At 39.8% G+C, this 18,552-nt stretch overlaps 1 protein-coding gene and 1 pseudogene across 1 annotated transcript; one reads left to right on the forward strand and one right to left on the reverse strand.

Moving 5' to 3' along the window:
* Window positions 1-2,383: 2,383 nt before the first annotated feature.
* Window positions 2,384-11,251, forward strand: LOC116048321 (annotated as a pseudogene).
* On the reverse strand, window positions 10,936-18,206 carry LOC116048323 (multidrug and toxin extrusion protein 1-like). Its single transcript, XM_031297350.2, has 17 exons — window positions 17,973-18,206; window positions 17,632-17,733; window positions 17,473-17,541; window positions 17,013-17,161; window positions 16,866-16,908; window positions 16,667-16,711; window positions 14,539-14,636; window positions 14,367-14,464; window positions 13,854-13,967; window positions 13,700-13,767; window positions 13,497-13,605; window positions 13,111-13,186; window positions 12,655-12,724; window positions 12,388-12,520; window positions 12,136-12,230; window positions 12,005-12,047; window positions 10,936-11,192 (listed from the first exon to the last, which is right to left on the reverse strand). Exons 1-17 carry the CDS (start codon window positions 18,102-18,104, stop codon window positions 10,981-10,983), a joined length of 1,656 nt encoding a protein of 551 aa, XP_031153210.1. The 5' UTR covers window positions 18,105-18,206; the 3' UTR covers window positions 10,936-10,980.
* Window positions 18,207-18,552: the final 346 nt, after the last annotated feature.

Here is an 18,552-nt window from a genome sequence, read left to right on the forward strand (position 1 = left end):
GCATACGCACATATTCTGGCAATTCATGTATTCTTAATTTAAATCAGTTGATGTCTCCCACAGAAACTCATATTTGAACCTTTTCGCTATTAAATGGGAGTATACAAACTGTCCCGTTCTTCCTCTCTGTCCCTTTACTCACATTTCCTCAAACACATTTATTGTCATTCTCTTCCTGTCCACCAGGTGCACTCTGACTTATTCTTCTGTCCCAGTCACCCTCTGAGTATGGTACTGTGTACATCCAAACTTACAGTTGCAACCCTGTGTAGTTTCTTTAATTTTTAGGGGTCCAAGCCCGAGTCTGCAAGAATCGCACAGCAGGGCTGTGGAACCCTATTGTTTTTCTACTGATTAATCATCATCATCATTATTCTTCTTCTCCGCCTAAAACTCCGACTACAGCCTAAACCGTACATGGTGGGGGGTTGCCGTTTTCAGGACTGGTCCCAAACTCCGTAAGGACCTCAGGCGCAACAATTGACCCTAGGTGGCGCTACAGCAGAAAAAACGCGTTTGGCCCTATAACTCCCACACCGTACACCGGACATTTAAAAACCATATATCAGTTATCATCTCCAGATGGGCCGGACAAAAAGTTAATAAAATAATTTTGATAGGATAAAAATTGCGCATATTACGCACAAACAAATTTGTGTAGCTAATTATGAAAACACCAACTTTGCCATATCTTGGCCAAAATAAATGCCATCAATGCCACACTTTAGATTCTTGTTTGACATGACCCTCTGAAGGTCTCCCACACGTTTTACAAACATTGGTCACTAGGGGGCGCTACAAGTACAACAAGTTTATATCTCAAGAACCGCTCATCCGATTTTTACAAAATTTGTTGGGTACCATTTAGGGCCACTCCTGAGGCCAACCCTAGAGTGGGTTACTGAGGGGTCAAAGTGGGCGTGGCCTATGGGACCCAAGTCTAAATTTACTACTTACACTAACGTGAACAACTTAAAATTTACAGGGTAGATGGACAATGGGTCATGGACCACACCTACCAAAAATTACACATGTGGACCACTAGGTGGCGCTATAATGTTTTTGTTGCCTTTAACTCCCACATTCCACATCGCACATTAGAAAACTTTACATCCATGTCTTCCTTGAATCAAGCTGAATCACATGATATAGGCCATGCCCATTTCTGCTCAAAAGTTTTTTCGCAATATCGCGGAATGCGCAAAACCAACTTTTTCGAACTTGTCCTAGGCTGTGTGACAGATCAGCACGAAACCTGGTAGGTAGTATCTCCAGATGGACGTGACCAAAAGTTACTCAAGGAATTTTGCCAATAATTCAATGCATTTAAATGGGAAATTTGCAATTGCAATATCTCTGCCACAGTAAATGCAATCAACACAAACCTTGTGGTGCTCGTTCGGTATGCTGCTCTGAGGCTCTGTACCTAATTTGGCGAAGATCGGTCATTAGGGGGCGCTATAATCGACGTAGACGAGTTTTGGCCCTTTTACTCAATGTTAATGACATATTTGCAATGGGAATGTCCCACAGACCTTGCAGCTCACACTTCTCAATATTTACTGATGTTTGCCTCCCCGCGCCTGGCTTCGGGTTCCGCTTTCGCGCGCTCCCTGGGGCGTCGGGGGCGACTGGCGTGGGTGGCTTGGGCCCCGTCATAACTACTTGCAGTTCTAGTTTGAATTGAATCTAGAGCAAGATAAATAAATAATCAGCCCTTTTCCACTCAATACTGTTTGCCACTACCAGTTTGTCAAAGTTGCTTTGTTGCTTCTTGTCATTTGCTTTGGAGCCTCCTGTAATCCTGTAGAACCTGTAAGTCTCCCTTGGTTTTAACCCTTGCCTGTTAGCTTATGTATCTTCTCCATTTAATTACTGAATGTCCACCTGCACCTGTCTGTAAACCAACATTTAGCCTTGCTTCGACAATAAACTATTATTTTGTCTGCGTTTAGGTCCAAGGTCCCAGGTTACCGGGAGTTATAAACAAGTTCATACAAAATACGGGCGGGTTTACTGTTTGTTAAGGGTTGCTTTCCCAATTTTCGATGTACATGTCGATGACTAAATGAAAATCCTGCCCGCTAAGGCCACTTCAAGTTTATTACAACTCTTTATAGCCACCAAATGTAAAAGAGAGCATTGGTGTTGTAGTATGACCCAGGGCAAGGTAAATCATATACAAAAAGGGCTGGGTGGACCAAAATTCTTCTTTATTCTACTATATTCATGTTCATGTCACTATTTTGTCCAATACTCCATAAATGTATTTTACAACCGCTATCTACTCCAATTTTGTTGGAGGCTCTTTGACTCTTTACAAAAATTAATTAAATTACCTTATTGCATCATTGTACTGAAACAATCATCAATATCTAAACCCAGACTTTATTTCTGTTACTATTTCTCGCCAATAAATTCGATTTTAGACGGTAGAAGTCCAAAATATGTAAAAGGGATGAATTATTAAATCGTCTCCATCCATGTCCATAGTCTGGTCTGCCATTTTGTAAATGATTTGCCTTTGGAGTGAAAGAAAATCTATTCATTGAATTATTGACCAGGAGAACATTCTTGCTTTTAATCATCCATCTGTCGTTTTTTTTTTTTACACCCCTCATGTTTTCACAAAGTTTGTTGTTTCAGCTGGCCTTGGCTTAATTCCAGGTCAGCTGTGACCACAGCAAACATTTCTGTCCTTTCCAACCTCCTGAACAGCAACTAAGACAAGACCATGAGAGAAAAGACAGACACTCCAGCAAAGGCAGACATGGAGGGGTTCAGTGAAAAGCTTTTCTGCTGCAGGTGGGTGCGCCACAGGGTTCCCCTGGCCCACAGAGAGGAACTGTACCACATCCTGAAGATGACAGGGCCTCTGGTAAGTTTACACATGTTTACACATCATGCTCTGTCTGTCAGGAGCTGTGTAGATTAGAGCTGTGTTGAAAACCTGATCTATACAACAGAAGATTGATGACAGTTTTTCTTTGCCAAAGAAAAGGTTAAGATGTCTGGTAAAGAGACTTTCGTGTCTGAGTTTTAGAAGCAGAAATCAGTTAACTTGAAGCAGTGCTTGCCAGGTTTCAAAGAGTGTCTTAACAGTGGCTGCAACCTGACAAAGTCATAACAGTGTGATAGCTCATTTGCAGAGAGAGCCATTATAATTAATTGTAACTTGTGTTTACTGTAATTTACAATGTATCATCTGTTCGCTGGTAGCTGTATCAACTGCACAATTGTCCATGTTTGTCTTTCTAGCTGCTCTCTCGAATCCTCAATTATCTGCTTCCATTTGTGGTTACAATGTTCTGTGGGCGTCTGGGAAATGAAGTTATGGCTGGCTATGGATTAGCTTCTGCTGTAAGTGGTCATCTTTATGCTGAAAATTACATATATTTTCAAGGAAGAAAATTATAACGTTAGCAAGATAGATTTTACAATTGTCTCACAGGTCTGATGATTATATCAAGATTAAGTAAATTTACTCTTGTGTAATATAAATATTGCTTACATCAGAGTCCTCAAGTGTACATCAGACTCATTCAAGTATGTTTCATTTTCTTTTCAGACCATTAATATTACCACTGCAGCTACAGGATATGGTCTGGCACTGGCATGCGATACTTTGGTGTCTCAGGTTTGAAAACCACGATATAATACATTGGAATTATTCAATGACCCCTCCTGTTTATTAATACCCTGCTTTCTAAAATGTGAATTACGATGTGCAGACATTTGGTGGTAAGAACCTGCTGTGGGTGGGAGTGATCCTTCAGCAGGGCATCATCATCCTGCTGTTGTTCTGTCTGCCTTGCTGGGCTCTGCTCATTAATGCCCAGGCTGTCCTGTTATGTCTGGGCCAGGACCCTGAGGTGGCCAGGTAACTAACAGCACCAAATGTCACTTGAAAACTTGAGGCCCCATCCTCTCTACTTTGCCAAACACCATCTTTGCATTACAATCAAATCTGGTCCCCACCTATTCACTCCAGTGCACCAATTGTGCTCCAGTAATTTTAATTATTTAATGTACCTTCATATTAAAGGTTTTGACAAAATGCTGTGCCTGCATTTAATAATAGCCTATATATAAAATGTGTCTTTGAAGCTCCATTATTGAATTTTGGTCACAAAGAGGCAAAATAACTCAACAACAACTCTTATTGCCTTAAAGGGGACATATTATGCTTTTCTGTGTTTTCTGTCTCATCTACACTACCGGTCAAAAGTTTGGGGTCACTTAGAAAATTTAGAAATTTCCTTTCCACTCCATTCCAGACAGAATACCAGCTGAGATCAGTTGCATTGTTTTTTTAACCAGGGCAGCAGTTTTCAGATTACATTATGTACATAATTGCAATGTTTTCTCAGTTAGCCTTTTAAAATGATATCAGATTAGTAAACAGAATGTGCCTTTGGAACATTGGATGAATGGTTGCTGATAATGGGCAATGTAGATATTGCATTAAAGATCAGCCACCCACTCAGATCAGCTGGTATTGTGTCTGTAATGGAGTGGAATGGAAATTTCTAAGTGACCCCAAACTTTTGACCGGTAGTGTACAATGTTATAATGTTGGATTTTCATGTTAAACGTGGCCAAAATAAGGAGGTAAACGTGTTTTAGACAAATCCCTGTGAGCTAAAACATTCAGATTTCCAACTATTCTGAACGCTCCGGTTTCAACAGTTTTTTCTACTCTACTAAGTCTTACGCAACTCTAAGCTGGCCTTCTCTGATTGGTCATCTGCTCCAAGTAGGCAGGACTGGAGTGTTTTTTTTTTTAAAAGCCACTGCGGTGCGACAATGTTAACATGGCAGTAACAGGACAGTAAAATATGTCATCTTAGCTGCCAGTGTTTTTAAATTCTCCCAAATTCCGGGTCACATTACTGCTAAAACGTGTCCGATTGGGTGGTGCTTGGTTTAGAAGCCTTTATCTGTGATTTTTGACGGTAAAGTGCTGCTTCGTTCCACTACAATATAATGTTAGCATACTGCTAACGAATAAGTAACTACATGCTACCGCGACATAGCTGTAATCTTGGCCAATGCTGGTCATTTCTCCTCAAATTCCGGTCACTTCACTGCTGGGACATGTCTGGTTGTGTAGTATTTGGTTTAGAAGCCTTTATTGGTAATTTTTCATGGTACAAAGTCCTGCTATATCCTGCGTTGCAGTAACTCCAGCTTCAACTAGCTAGTGAAACCATGGATGTGTTAAGAGAACTGGATACAGCGTTCGGCGGGAAGCCCTGTACATTCCAATGAGAGTGCTCAAAAGCGCATAAAACAAACATGGAGCTCGGCTCTTCCGCGTTGACTGGCCCATGATGTCACGATGGACATGCGCACCAGCAACACTTTGGTTGCAACCGGTAGCAACATGCTCGTTCATGAGCTCCTCTCTCGTGTCTCTTACAAGTGGCAAACTCGCGGTTTTATTGTCTAAAATATTCACTAATGTTAAACGTTTTCGTTGTTCCTGATCGTTTACATGCTTATCTAAATAAACGATGGATGTATTTAGACAACCAAGGAGATTTAATCATTATGTCGTGCTACTAGCTACTAGCTAGCGCTAGCTATTACGGTTAGCCTGCAGTTCCGTGAACAGAGCTCATCCATGGCTTCATCTCTCATTCACGTTACAAGCTTTACAGCATACAGCCCTCGGATGGATCATAAGAGAGAACCAAGGCGATGTAATCACTAGCTATGTCTGTAGTAACGTTATGTAGGCATATAGCTAATTATGGTATTATCGTTCTCTTAATACATCCATACTAGCTACCGCTAATAGCTACTAGCCTATAGCTGGCGCTCCAACAAAGCGTCTCATACAGAGGGTAAATACAGGTGCAGCAGTCATAGGCAGTATGAGAAAAATAAAGTTTTTTTTTTTAACATTAAAGCATGTAAACATGTTCTAGTAGAAACACAAAATGCAAGTATACTGTAATCCTGAAAATGCTATATAATAGTTGCCCTTTAAAAAAGTTGATTACAGGGCTAACTTGTAAGCAAACAATTGTAGCAGACACAGAGCCACAGTATTATCCCATCAGTTGTATGTTTCAGGTCAGAGACTGATTATGAATCCAATATTCATTTGATTTAACCAACTCCTTAAAGAAATCTTTGAGTATTTAGCTTGCCAGATATTTGACTTCAGCACTTACTCATTAACGTTGTTAGCCTGTTCTGCCGGTTGATTCTAGGCTAATAGAGCAAACATCTTCAACAGGGGGTCAGGGACCCCCAGGGGTCCTCAGAGTTACTGCAGGGTGGCCACCAAACTGTTTGATAATTCTTCAGAAAGTTGATGAAAAAAATGTCTGAAAATATACATTAACATGAATCATACATGTTATTAGCAAATATAAACCAGCCTATTTGTGAGGGTGAAAACACACACAACATTGATGATAGGCTTACTGGCCTATAGGTAAGCTAGCCACTAAGGTAGCCATCTAGTTACATACAGTTAAGTATTCCCTGTGCCACATGTATGTTTAACATTAAAACATATACATATATATGAATATGTTAAACATTATTTCAATGGCTTAGTATTGTATGCACCATAAAACGCCGTGAGTAAAGGCCTTAGGCCACCATACAAAAATATTATAGGATGGCTTTTATTTTTAACTCAATTTTACAATATAAGTAGGGGGTCCCTGCTCTGTCTCTCATTCAGCTAGGGGTACTTAACCTAAAAAACATTGAAGACGCCTGGAGTAGAGGACAGTGAGTTTTCTGCTGCCACAGGAGAGTACAAGGTTGACAAGAGCAATAAGACAGTGCAGTAAACATGAGGGGTGTAAAACCAGAACAATGCACTAAAAAAGGCTATAAAAAGCTATAAAGCTGCAATCAGTTGACAATTCCCTGTGGGTTCTTCCTACAAGCAAATTCCCGTTACGTATACAGTCATTTGGTTCAATTTTTATTTAGTAAATGTTCATGCAATGCAGCTTTAAATTAAAGGTTTCTTATTAAATATGAAATCTTCCACATGTCCCTTTGGTCTTGATTTCAGAATAGCCCAGCTGTATATAACAGGCTTCCTTCCTGCAGTACCAGTGAGTCGTAAACATTTTCTGTTATATTTTGTTTTTTTGCTCAATAAGCTGCTTAATAAATACTCTATTACAATAATCTTTCTCTGAAGGCAATGTTTCTACAACATCTCCAGGTGTCTTACCTGCAGAACCAGGTACATTGCTGTCCTAAACCCAAGACCAATTCTCTGTGTTGGTCCCATTCTGTATCATCCAATTTCAGTGTATAAAAATGTTGTAAATCTAATGGAATTTTTCAAGTGGTAGTGGTAATTACATTACCTCGTTTGTGTACTCAGGGTATAATACTGCCACAGATGTACACTGCTGCCATGGCAAACATAGCAAACATGATGACAAATTACATCTTTCTTTACTGGCTGGATCTGGGTGTTAGGTAAGTGTACTCACACGTTTTCTGAATCTGACTGAAACTATATCACACACTGATATATCAAAATGTCTGTGTGCATGTCTTACAGCGGATCTGCAGCAGCCAACACTCTGTCTCAGATTTACATCTGCACTTTTCTGTTTGCTTACATTTGGTGGAAGAAGCTCCATGTAAAAACATGGGGAGGTGAGGGACAGTTATATTTAGTTATTTGTGGTGACCTTATGATCTTACGGAGCCCCTGAAGGGACATGGGGATTTTTTTGTCCTACTTTCTGGTGCTAACGAGAAAGTTTCTAGTGCACAGGATGTTAAGGAAAAACTTGACTTTTGGATATATGAAGGTTCGAGAGACTTTGATGACTTATACATAAGCATTTATTGATCTCGATCGAGGAGATTTAAGGCAGGGGAGGCAATCATATTTCATTGGCACCCCATGCCCCCCTTATAGCCCCGCCCTGATGCCCAGGTCTGTCTTTTCCCAGATGCATAATTCTCTCACCCAAGCTGTCAGGTTTATCAAGATCTTGATAGCGCCAAAAAAAGATGCTTACCTAAAACCTAGTTCAGCATATCTCTCTCTCTGGGAAGTATGCTGGGAAGTATGACAGTCCTGAAACAAAATATTCCCTTATCATGAAGCTGCCTAGATTCCCTAAGTCTGTAGAGACACAAACATATTTATACCTGAAGAGGTTTGGTTATTAGAGACTGGCATACGAACATACTGACGAATATTCTCGTCCCCTGACCTGTGACCTATGAATGACCTGATGATGTCTAAGCTTTCCCTTGTCTCATCCTACCACATTATGGTGTTTCTGGAAATTTCACCACACAGGAGAACAAAAATTGTCCCTTTAGGGGCTTCGTATGATCTCATGCATCACTCTGCTCAGCCTCCATTTTTTTTATACTACATAAATAAGTTTATCTCTCCTCATGCAGGCTGGTCTGTAGAATCACTGCAGGAGTGGGGCTCCTACATGAAACTAGCCATTCCCAGTACATTAATGAAGTGCTTTGAGTGGTGGGTTTATGAGTTTGGTGGATTTGTTGCTGGTAATCCAATTTTTAGATATTGGTAAGACATTTGATTTGCACAAACCAGATACAAACTTTGACTCATGACTTTCTTCTTTGTCGCTGATGATCAGGAATGCTGAGTGAAGATGAGCTGGCAGCCCAACATGCTATGATGATGGTGGCTTTAATAACATACATGGTACTAACTACAAGAGTGTTATATTCTCATTTTAAAAACTTTACCTAGACATTATTGAACTAGTTTGTTCACCTTGAGTCAGTTTACTTCTGAACACTCTCAGAAGCCAACTCGTTTTAATACTTTTTCTAAAAAATGATGATTCTATAGTTCCCTCTTGGTATTCAAGCTGCAGCATGTGCCCGAGTGGGTAATGCTCTCGGTGCAGGAGACACTGCCAAGGCGATCCTCACCAGCAAGATGTCATTAGCGCTTGCAGGTCAGTTATATACATGTTCTTTTGTTTTAGCTTATATTAACATATCAATATTTGATTTCTTCAAAATGTTCACAGCCCCTCTCTTCCAGGTAGCATTGCAGTTGTTGAAGGTACTGTGCTGGTGCTACTAAATCAGTGATTGGCTTCATCTTCACCTCTGATGAGTGAGTCTCTACAGCAACACTCCCATTTTTCTTGATTAACTGTATCTTTGATTTGATTGATTTGCCTGTAACTTGATTTAAGGTTGTTAAAGTGCTATTGCTACATACAAAGATTTGGCCTAGAAAAATAGATGTTAATTATAAAAACCTTATTTCAGGAAGATCATAGGTCTGGTCTCACACTTGATGAATGCTCACTGTTTCCTTCAGTTCTTTGATGCTCTTGTGGTGAGTCTTACTGTTTTTTTCTTGTTAGCACAGCAAATATATTTGCATTATGATGTCAAAAGCATGTTGAATAAGTCAAATAACTATCCAGAAGTTAGCACATGCTGGTCAATGAAGTGAGAGTGCTAATAATTAGAGATGTGTCTCTTTCTATCGTAGTGTGTGTGCACAGGCATCTTCTTGGGCACGGGCAAACAGAAGATACCAGTTGTGGCCAATTTCATTGGATACTACTGCATAGGACTTTCACTGAGCGTTACTTTAACGTTTGTTGCAAAACTGAGAATTTTAGGTTATAACACAAAGTGACGTTTAATTTTTCATTTCCAATTTTTGAGTGATGCCTGCTGTGCACTTAACCAACTAATTTGTCTTTTCTCCACAGGTTTTTGGCTGGGATTGCTCGTTTGTGTCATTTTACAATCCACCTTCTACATCATTGTCATCTTCAATCTGAACTGGGAGAGAATGACAGAGGAGGTAAACATGGCCTCAGAATTTGGATTTACTGAGACAAATTGTGCTTCCAAGAACTATTTGTTGCATGTAAGAGTATGAGACATTGGAAGTTGGTTTAACTTTTGTTTGTGTTTGTTTGCAGGCTGTAAGCCGAGCACAGATCAACACGCCTATGACATTATTAGGCACAGCTACCCTGTCAGACGCTGTGTATAACAACACTGCTGACCAGACAGCGAGTAATGGGAACGTAAGTGGCCTGCTTAACATTAGTAACAGTTCATCTGAAATTTGTTTCATAGCTTATTTTTTGTTATCAATTGACAATTAAGTTTGACACTACTTGCTTTCCATACAACTTAAAAAAAATAAGTTTTATAATATAATACCTCTTCCTTCAAGGCAGTGGAAGGCTACATGTCATTTGATATGTGGACATTTGAGTTCAACAAAATATTTGACAATTTTCCTTCATAGTTTTACCATGGCTGTTAATAAAATAAAGTAATATAATACTTTTCCCTCCAAGTCAGTTGAAGGCTACGTGTCTGTGAGAGCTGAGCGCCATGATGGGAAGATGGAGACACAGTGGGGACATGTTGTCCAGCAGCTGAAGGGTTGTCGTCTCTCCACTACCCAGCTGATCCTCAGGCGAGGCCTCACTATGTTTGCAGCAGTTGCACTTCTGGCTGTGGGAGCAAGTGTGCACCTCCTTGTGCCCTTGCCAGAAACCCTGCCTTCAGAGGCCAACTTTACTTTGGACTGGATCAATACGACATATACTCCTGATCAGATTTTTACCACTGTGCTGATCTCAAATGAAGAGTCAGTTTGACATTAAGAATCCAAGATAACCACAACGCTTCTGTTTAATGTATTAAATACAAAGGTTGTCTTTAATTCGACTCATTCTCTTTGACAGACTGGGCTGAAAGCCGAAAACTGGCAGATTGGCTATGAAACTCTCACGAATTAATGGTTTGAGAGTAATATTAATGAGATTAATTCAATGATCATACACTGTTTCCCTTTCTGTGCTTGGGTGTATTTTCTGTCCATCTGCACCTTTGCCTTTCTTCTGCAGGTCCTGCTTTGACATACTGCTATGCAAACATCTGCTTCATATTGTGCACTGGTGCCTAAGGAGTTGCTTCACTGAATGCAATAACTGCTGCTCATGCTCATGTCCCCAAGTTAGTGATCAGCAGGTTTATAATGATTCCAGCAGCCAGGATGAATAGCATGACAGCCAGAGCAAGGCCTCTACGCAGAACCAGAGTCCTGTGAGAGTGCTCCACCACCACTGTTTGAACTGCTGGTCCTGCATCAGTGTCAACCAGGTCCATGGTGTCGGTTTCTTCCTGAAAGTTCTCTGGATCATCTCCCTGGGGACCTGGATATACAAATGTGACTGTAATGTTTTTTCACTGAACACTGAAATTGCTAGAATTACAAACTTCTATCTGACATGTTTGTCAAAACATAATTTATTCACATTGTACTATATTTATTCCATTCCTAACATTTTCTGTGGGTTTATTTTCCATTTTATGCATTAATAAAGCCAAAGTGAAACCGGAACTTAGCTTGCTCATATCAACTACACAGCTTATGTTAATGATTGTTAGCAAGAATGAATGTTTTTGTTAGTTACTCAATGTTCCTGTGACTACCTCAGAGACGACAGCAGTATGGCTAAAACAAATAAAATATATTTAATATGTAGGAATCTGAGGTAAATTCAGCTTCTAGCCAGCTAGCTGCTGATTAGTGATCTAATTAGCGCTGAAACAAATGATTCATTAATCGATTGAATTGCCAACTGTTGTGACAATCGAGTAATCGTTTAAAGTATTTGATCAAGCACAAATGCCAAAACATCTGCGCATTGCAGCTTCTTAAATGTGACATTTAGCTGCTTTTCTCTTTTTAATATCATAGTAAACTAAATATTTTCACTATGATTTCTAGTTTAAACAATGAATCAATGAATAAATACAACAAAAAACAGTAGACAGATGGACAGCACTGAGCTGTTGCACAGACTTAAAATGTGCTTCATGCAACACTTTAAGCAATATCAGTGTACCACCATTACGCAACATTTCCTATAGTCTAAACTGGCTCCTGGGGAAGAATTTATCATTTCTGAATAGGATAGATGTTTTTTTTCCTTTAGCAATATAAAATGCTTTAAAGGCTTACTTGGGTCTGTGGAGCTCCCACACACTCCAGCTCTGATTTGAGCCTGGAAGAAAAACAATGTGTGAACATTTATTCATAAAGAAGTAGCCTTAGGCCATTAAGAATGGGAAGATTAACCTATGAATACTAACCTCGTCTGTAGCTTTCTTCCAGTTCATTCTTACCAGATAGAAAATCAGGAATGTGCACTGCAGAGACGCACAGGTAAACAAGCCTATCCACAGACCTCAGGGAAATAAAGAACTTTAATACATCTTTAGCTCAAAGAGTAGGTGGATCTCTAAATACAAAAAGACACTGGGAACACAACTTAAAAATGACCAGTTAGGCAGCAATGGGGCAGAAAAACAGCTGAAGGCTAAACAACATGTTGTAAATCTTACCCTTGATTCCTAATTTGGCTGCAAACATCAGTGACACTCCAATGGGAAAACCCACACCATAATATCCCAAAATGTTGCAAACAGCCCCAACCTTCTGTTTACCTGCTCCTTTTATAATGCCTCCCGAGGCCGCCTAGTCACGCAAACAGAATAACGATGTGGTTAGACTTGAAAAAAAAGCATAGCATATGTGTTGCAAATGTGATAGTACATGTAAATGGGTGCATCATGAGATCTTGTTTGGATGTGAATTTCAGATATACTTACTGAAATTGCATCTAGGAGGACGAATGGAGCATATAAAGCTATAACATCAGCAACCCTTTGCCTGATTTGTCTGAGAGAAGACAGATTCAAAATGTACAATGTTGGTGAAAAATGACATTATCGTGAGATTTGTGTGTCATATTTAAGCACTGTGACATGTTGTATCATCCTAGTATCACTGACCATAGATTAATCAGTAAATTGCTGAGCATAACGCCTAACTCAAGTTAATATTTAAAAGAATATGTAAAAACAGTTTTTCTGGGTAGGCAATAAATAATGGTGAAAGGTCATTGAAGAGACTGGTTATCTCTCCCAGTCTTGACACTGACTCTGTATAACACACACAAACACACACCACACAAACACACAATCACACACACACACACACACACACACACAGCGTTTTGTACAAAGGTAATGAGTTGTGGTTGCAAAAATGCGTTATATACTCACTCATCATATGTAAAAACATAAGAGATATGGTCCTTCAGGCTCCCAATGAGAACTGACAAACATACAGAGATTGACCCTGTCGTGAAGAGTAACAGACTTAATTTCCCATCAGTTGCACCATTCAAAAGGTGATGAATTACTTTTCTGTAAACCCAGTGACTTATGTAACATGTAGGACAGCCACAGTCTCCTACTGTTGGCTAATGAGTAGCTCTGCTGGAGCAGTTCAAGAACTCTCTGGTTCTTTAAGCTCAAAGCTACTCCTGCTCTAATTGTGTTTCATTATATAACAATTATTCTCTTAGTATATTAACTTCAAATAGTACATGTCATTTTGATAAGGCATTAACGTATTACATAGAAATAGTGTTTCAGAGCAAACTAACCTGCACATAACATTGTAAGTTTAGCAGAGCTCTTGGCCTGCTTTGTGTCTCCAGCTCCCAAGGCATTTCCAACTCTTATATTGCCTGCTATACTGAAACCCAAAGGAAACTAAAAACAAAAATAGTACATTAACATGCTGTTGGATTCCTTTCACACAATAACAATCTAATGTACATTCAGCATTTGGTGGAGGAAAGATTACCATGTATGCAACATTTGCCAGTTCGTATACAATTGATTGAGCTCCGAGCTCCACCTCACTTATTAGACCTGCCAATGGCACACAGCAGTTACATTTCAGACCAACTTTACTTCACACACATGCTTTGAAACCACAACGTGGCCTGTGACTTTACCTGCCAGAAAGCCTCCAATCTCATACGTCCACCACTCAACACACATCATGGCCATGCTGGGGATGGCCAAGTGGATGTACGAGCCCCAGTCCTGCAGGCACTCTTTAGACCAGCCTGAATCAATCAACAAATCATTCTATTACTAAAACGTATGAAATATGGTCAGATTAGGTCAGTGTCTTTGTCTCAAGAATCAGATTTAAAGATGCCTTGACGATAAAGATGGGTATTAAGTTTTCTTAAAACGCCTTAAAGACAATTAACTAGATGTTTGTTTTCCAACGACATAGCTTCTGACAGCATTACTAGAAATAAGTAGTGAGAGCACTACATACTGAATTATACTTATGCATGTGTTAATACAAAACTTTAATCTCCTCAAACTGCATTATTAAAACCACAGTCCGCCCATTCTGAGCTTTCTTCATCACTGACATAGCTCATTAACACCTGCTTGAGGGAAAACTTAGAGCCTCAGATTGAATGCAGGGTAGATGCAAATGTTGTACTCACCTCCCCAGGTGGCCTTATGAAGACCTTTCCACATGATATAACCATAAAGAATTCCAGCCATGGAGAACTGGGAAATGGTGTTGGCAACAGCAGAACCTCTATAAAGAGTACTTTGTTATAGATGCTGTGAGCAATAGTGATGTTACTGAAAGAGTCAATAAGCAATACTCACGCTACTCCCAGATTTAATACATTAAGGAAGATGTAGTTAATGAGTGCATTAAGAAGATTGACCACAACACCTGTGATTACCACCGGCCATATGATGCCCTAAAAGAGAAGAGCCACATATTATTCTTATTAGAAACAGTGAGAACCCAAAGATGACTACAGGAGCTTCTTATGGGTTTTCCACCACTGTCACCCTCTCACTCGTCTCGCACTGCCAGACCTTCCTCCACAGTGCTGTGGAGGAAGGTCTGGCCCCTCCACACATACACAAAAAAACTCTGGGTTGTTTGCATTTCTTCAAACCAATCACAATCATCTTGGGCGGCGCTAAGCTCCGATCACAAAGATGGTGGCTGTGTAATATAGCCTCGGGAGGGAAATTGTTTTTATGGAACATTTGCACCTTGCAAAAGAAAACGCCACATACAATATTAAATGAACACAATACAGTAATGTGAGCTATATAAATTAGCTCTTACCAGTGTATCTCCGTGTGTATTTTGTCCATAGAAAATCCCCGCCAATAGTTCCCTAAACGTCCCAGTTAGAGAGGAAATGCCGTAAATATATTCTTTGTAAATCTTTACAATCATTCCCTGAAATGTAAAGGTGAGGAACATCCGGCAGAACTTCCGGGAGCGTCGAACTATCCGGTAAATTCGTCGATCCAGACTACCCTCGCATCAACAGACAGAAGACGTATGATTTAATAGATACCTCTGAACCTGGTAAAGAGCCTTTATACTTTTTTTCTAAATATAATAAAATAAAATAAAAATATAAAGGGACCATTCTATCGTGCTGTTGAGTCCTTGGGATGCAGAATTTACTGTACAGTTACTCAGTACCTGGACAAGAAAGATGCGCATGTGTTTTGCACACTAATTGGTTTACCTAACGAACAAACACAAATCAAAACATTTGGTCCAATTGGAGGTTTTTGGTTTCATACACATTCATTTTAGGGTCTTTGACATGAAAAGTTCCAGATGTCCTGACCTTATTGCAGTCTGAATTCGGACAGAACTAATCTCTAATGTCACATCATTATGCAGATCTGGAGCGACACTGAAACCAAACAAATAGAAGTATGACAGATATCATTTTACTAGGGCTGGCAAACGATTAATTTTTTGACCGCATGTTTTATCACATGATTAAAATTCTATTATTTTGCATTTCAGAACTGTTTTTAAGTACATATTAACAATGGAAAGCAATTCTTACCAGTGGATCTTGATTGGGAATCAAATGAATGCAAAGAAAGTTGCTTTATGAACTTCATTTTAAGATTTGTATTTGTTTATTATTTACTGTAAACAAAAATAAATTTGTGAATCTGTCATTATTGCACAATTAAGAACATGCCAACCGTAGTACGTCTTTAAGACCCGAGTCCTCTACGATGCTGACAGGTCTGCAGTTAGTTGCCACCCATTTCGCAAGAGCTGTAGTCATTTTTGGGGATTTGGTTTCATCCACAGGTCGGCAAGTAGCACTCTCCAAAATAGTGCTTTGCCTGGGCCCGCTAGCATCAACCTGAGTCACGTTAACTGTACTACTATGCTTAGCTCCGTAGGTGGTAGCTCAAGCATGACGTGCTTCGGTGATATTTTAATTCGGCTTTACACAATGTGCATATGGCTTTCAACCTGTCTACTGAGCCGTCCGGGAGTTTTGGAAAATCAAAAGCTCCATTCAGAGTTATTGCTGCTGTGTTTCTCCATCATGCTGCAGCCTGCAGCAGCAGGATGTGTTACGAGGAAGTGGCAGCTTGATGTTAAGTAAAGGTGCAGCAAAGGGTCAAAATAGTAGCCTAGCTAGATTCTAGTGATTTTAGAACGGGGGGGGGGCGTTGTTAGGCATGACGCGAAGCCGAGTGAAGTGTAAAATAAATGAATAAATGGCGGCATGCGATTAAAAAAAAATGACGCGTTATGCATGGCCCTTAATCGCATTGCGATTAACACTTTAATGCTGACAGCCCTACATTTTACTGAACTTTTATCCTTTGGTGGATAGAAGGAAGCAAACTACAGGATACATAACATATTTCATATAATGAACCTGTCCCGTCTTTATTTCAGCTCATCAGAGATTGACTTGATGCTGAATAATAATGGACTCACCTGGTTTTGCAGATATCTTGTTTCTAATGAATACATGAATGTAGCCTAGACAGAACAACAAAGAAAATTACTTTTGAACACAACAGACATCAATATATCACTTTTTGTTTGTGGAACTGCTTATTCCTACTCAGAGCACCCTATCCCAGCATGCACTGTGACTAGGCAAAGTGCATACTGAGAGGTTTGAAATACTCACAGGAAGTGCTGGCATAAAGATATTCACGTACATCTGAGACAACCTAGAGAGCGATTTCTCATCAATATCAACTACAAAAAGACACCTTATTTTAAGTATAAATACACTGATTAAGCAGAAGAAGACCTGACTTTTGACACAGCTTACCTGGCCACCTCTGGCTCCTGTCTGACAGCCAACAGAATGGACTCAGTGTTAACGAGGATCGCCCAACAGGGGAAACACGTCAGTAACAAAATGAAGATCGCCCGCTGCAGAATGACCCCAACTTTCAGGAGGTTACCGCCCCCAAAGGTCTAAAACCAGAAAGTATTGTCTTATGTTTTTCAATACTTTTTTATACCTTATGAAAAATAGTATATTGTTTATTGTTTGTTAAAAGGATCCCCTTTAGCTGATGCCGTAGCAGTCAGCTACTCTTCCTGGGGTCAACACTAGACCCACAATACATACCCATTTTATCACAGACATTCCATTACAAGAATATATGTAAAATCACATCAATATGCAATACACTTATCCCTGCCCACATATATACACATGCATGTGTACACCCGCAAACATACACACATGTACATATATACATAGTTATATGACAGGCTCATACCTGAGAAATCAGAGTATCACAGGCTGAAGCCAAACCAGCACCAATAGATATGCCTGTCACATTAATAACCTGAGGGTATAAGACAAACATTAGTGGATTATGTTCTGTCATTTTATTGGTTTAACTTATACTGTAAGAACAGTACTATCCTGCACTTACTGATATGGCCAAAGCCACCCCTGCCAGCTCTGTCCTCCCCAGATGGCCACAGAAAACAGTACTGACAAAACCCACTGCATACACCATGAGCTGGGCAAGCATCTGATGAGAAAAACTAGCTGGTAAGATATTGATCATAATAATATAATAGGCTAAAACGGAAATTAGTAGTGTGGGCCTATTTGTTGTACTTCAACTTGGCATGTACACTAAATGGTACAAGCTTAATTAATAACAGTCCAATAAAAAACATTTAAAAAAGTATTATTGTTTCATTTCGATCATTATTTTGATCAGCAATGATTGGACACTGACAGTACATTTAAATACAGGCTACTCACCACTGGTCCGGCCAGTTTAGACAACTCTTTTATTTCTGTCTTGAAACCAACAGGTACCAACATGCGGATCCGCTTTAATAGCAAACATTCACTCCATGAAGAAAGAGGGGCACTCTGTGTGCTGCTCGCCATGATTCAGTAAGTACAGTTACTGCTCTATTCACCGCTGTGTGTGGCTGGGAGAGATTCTCTGTCAGTGTGCAATGATGCAAGCTGTTGTAAACCTGTCTTATGTTGTAAACTCATATGAGTCACGTGAAAGTCAGTGACATTATTATTCACTTCCTGTGAGTCGTTTAGCGGCCTCAAACCATAACATGTGGTTTCTGGACCATTCAATATCCAAGCTCAAACCTGACAACAGATCGATGAACTTTCAGCTTCGCCAAGACCGCGAGTAGGCTACCTTCCTTTGTTTGATCGGGTCATTAGTCAAAGACAACGCAGCCACATTTGATCACGCTTGATCATGCGGCATAGATCAGGAGACACTGCTGAAAAAGCAGAGAATAAAATGGAAATAGGCCTACTAAGAGAACAGTGAAACCAAAGTAGCCTACTGCCTCAAAACAAAACAAAC

The sequence above is a fragment of the Sander lucioperca genome, chromosome 5 (genome assembly GCF_008315115.2).
Source record: "Sander lucioperca isolate FBNREF2018 chromosome 5, SLUC_FBN_1.2, whole genome shotgun sequence".
Classification (NCBI taxonomy): Eukaryota; Metazoa; Chordata; class Actinopteri; order Perciformes; family Percidae; genus Sander; species Sander lucioperca.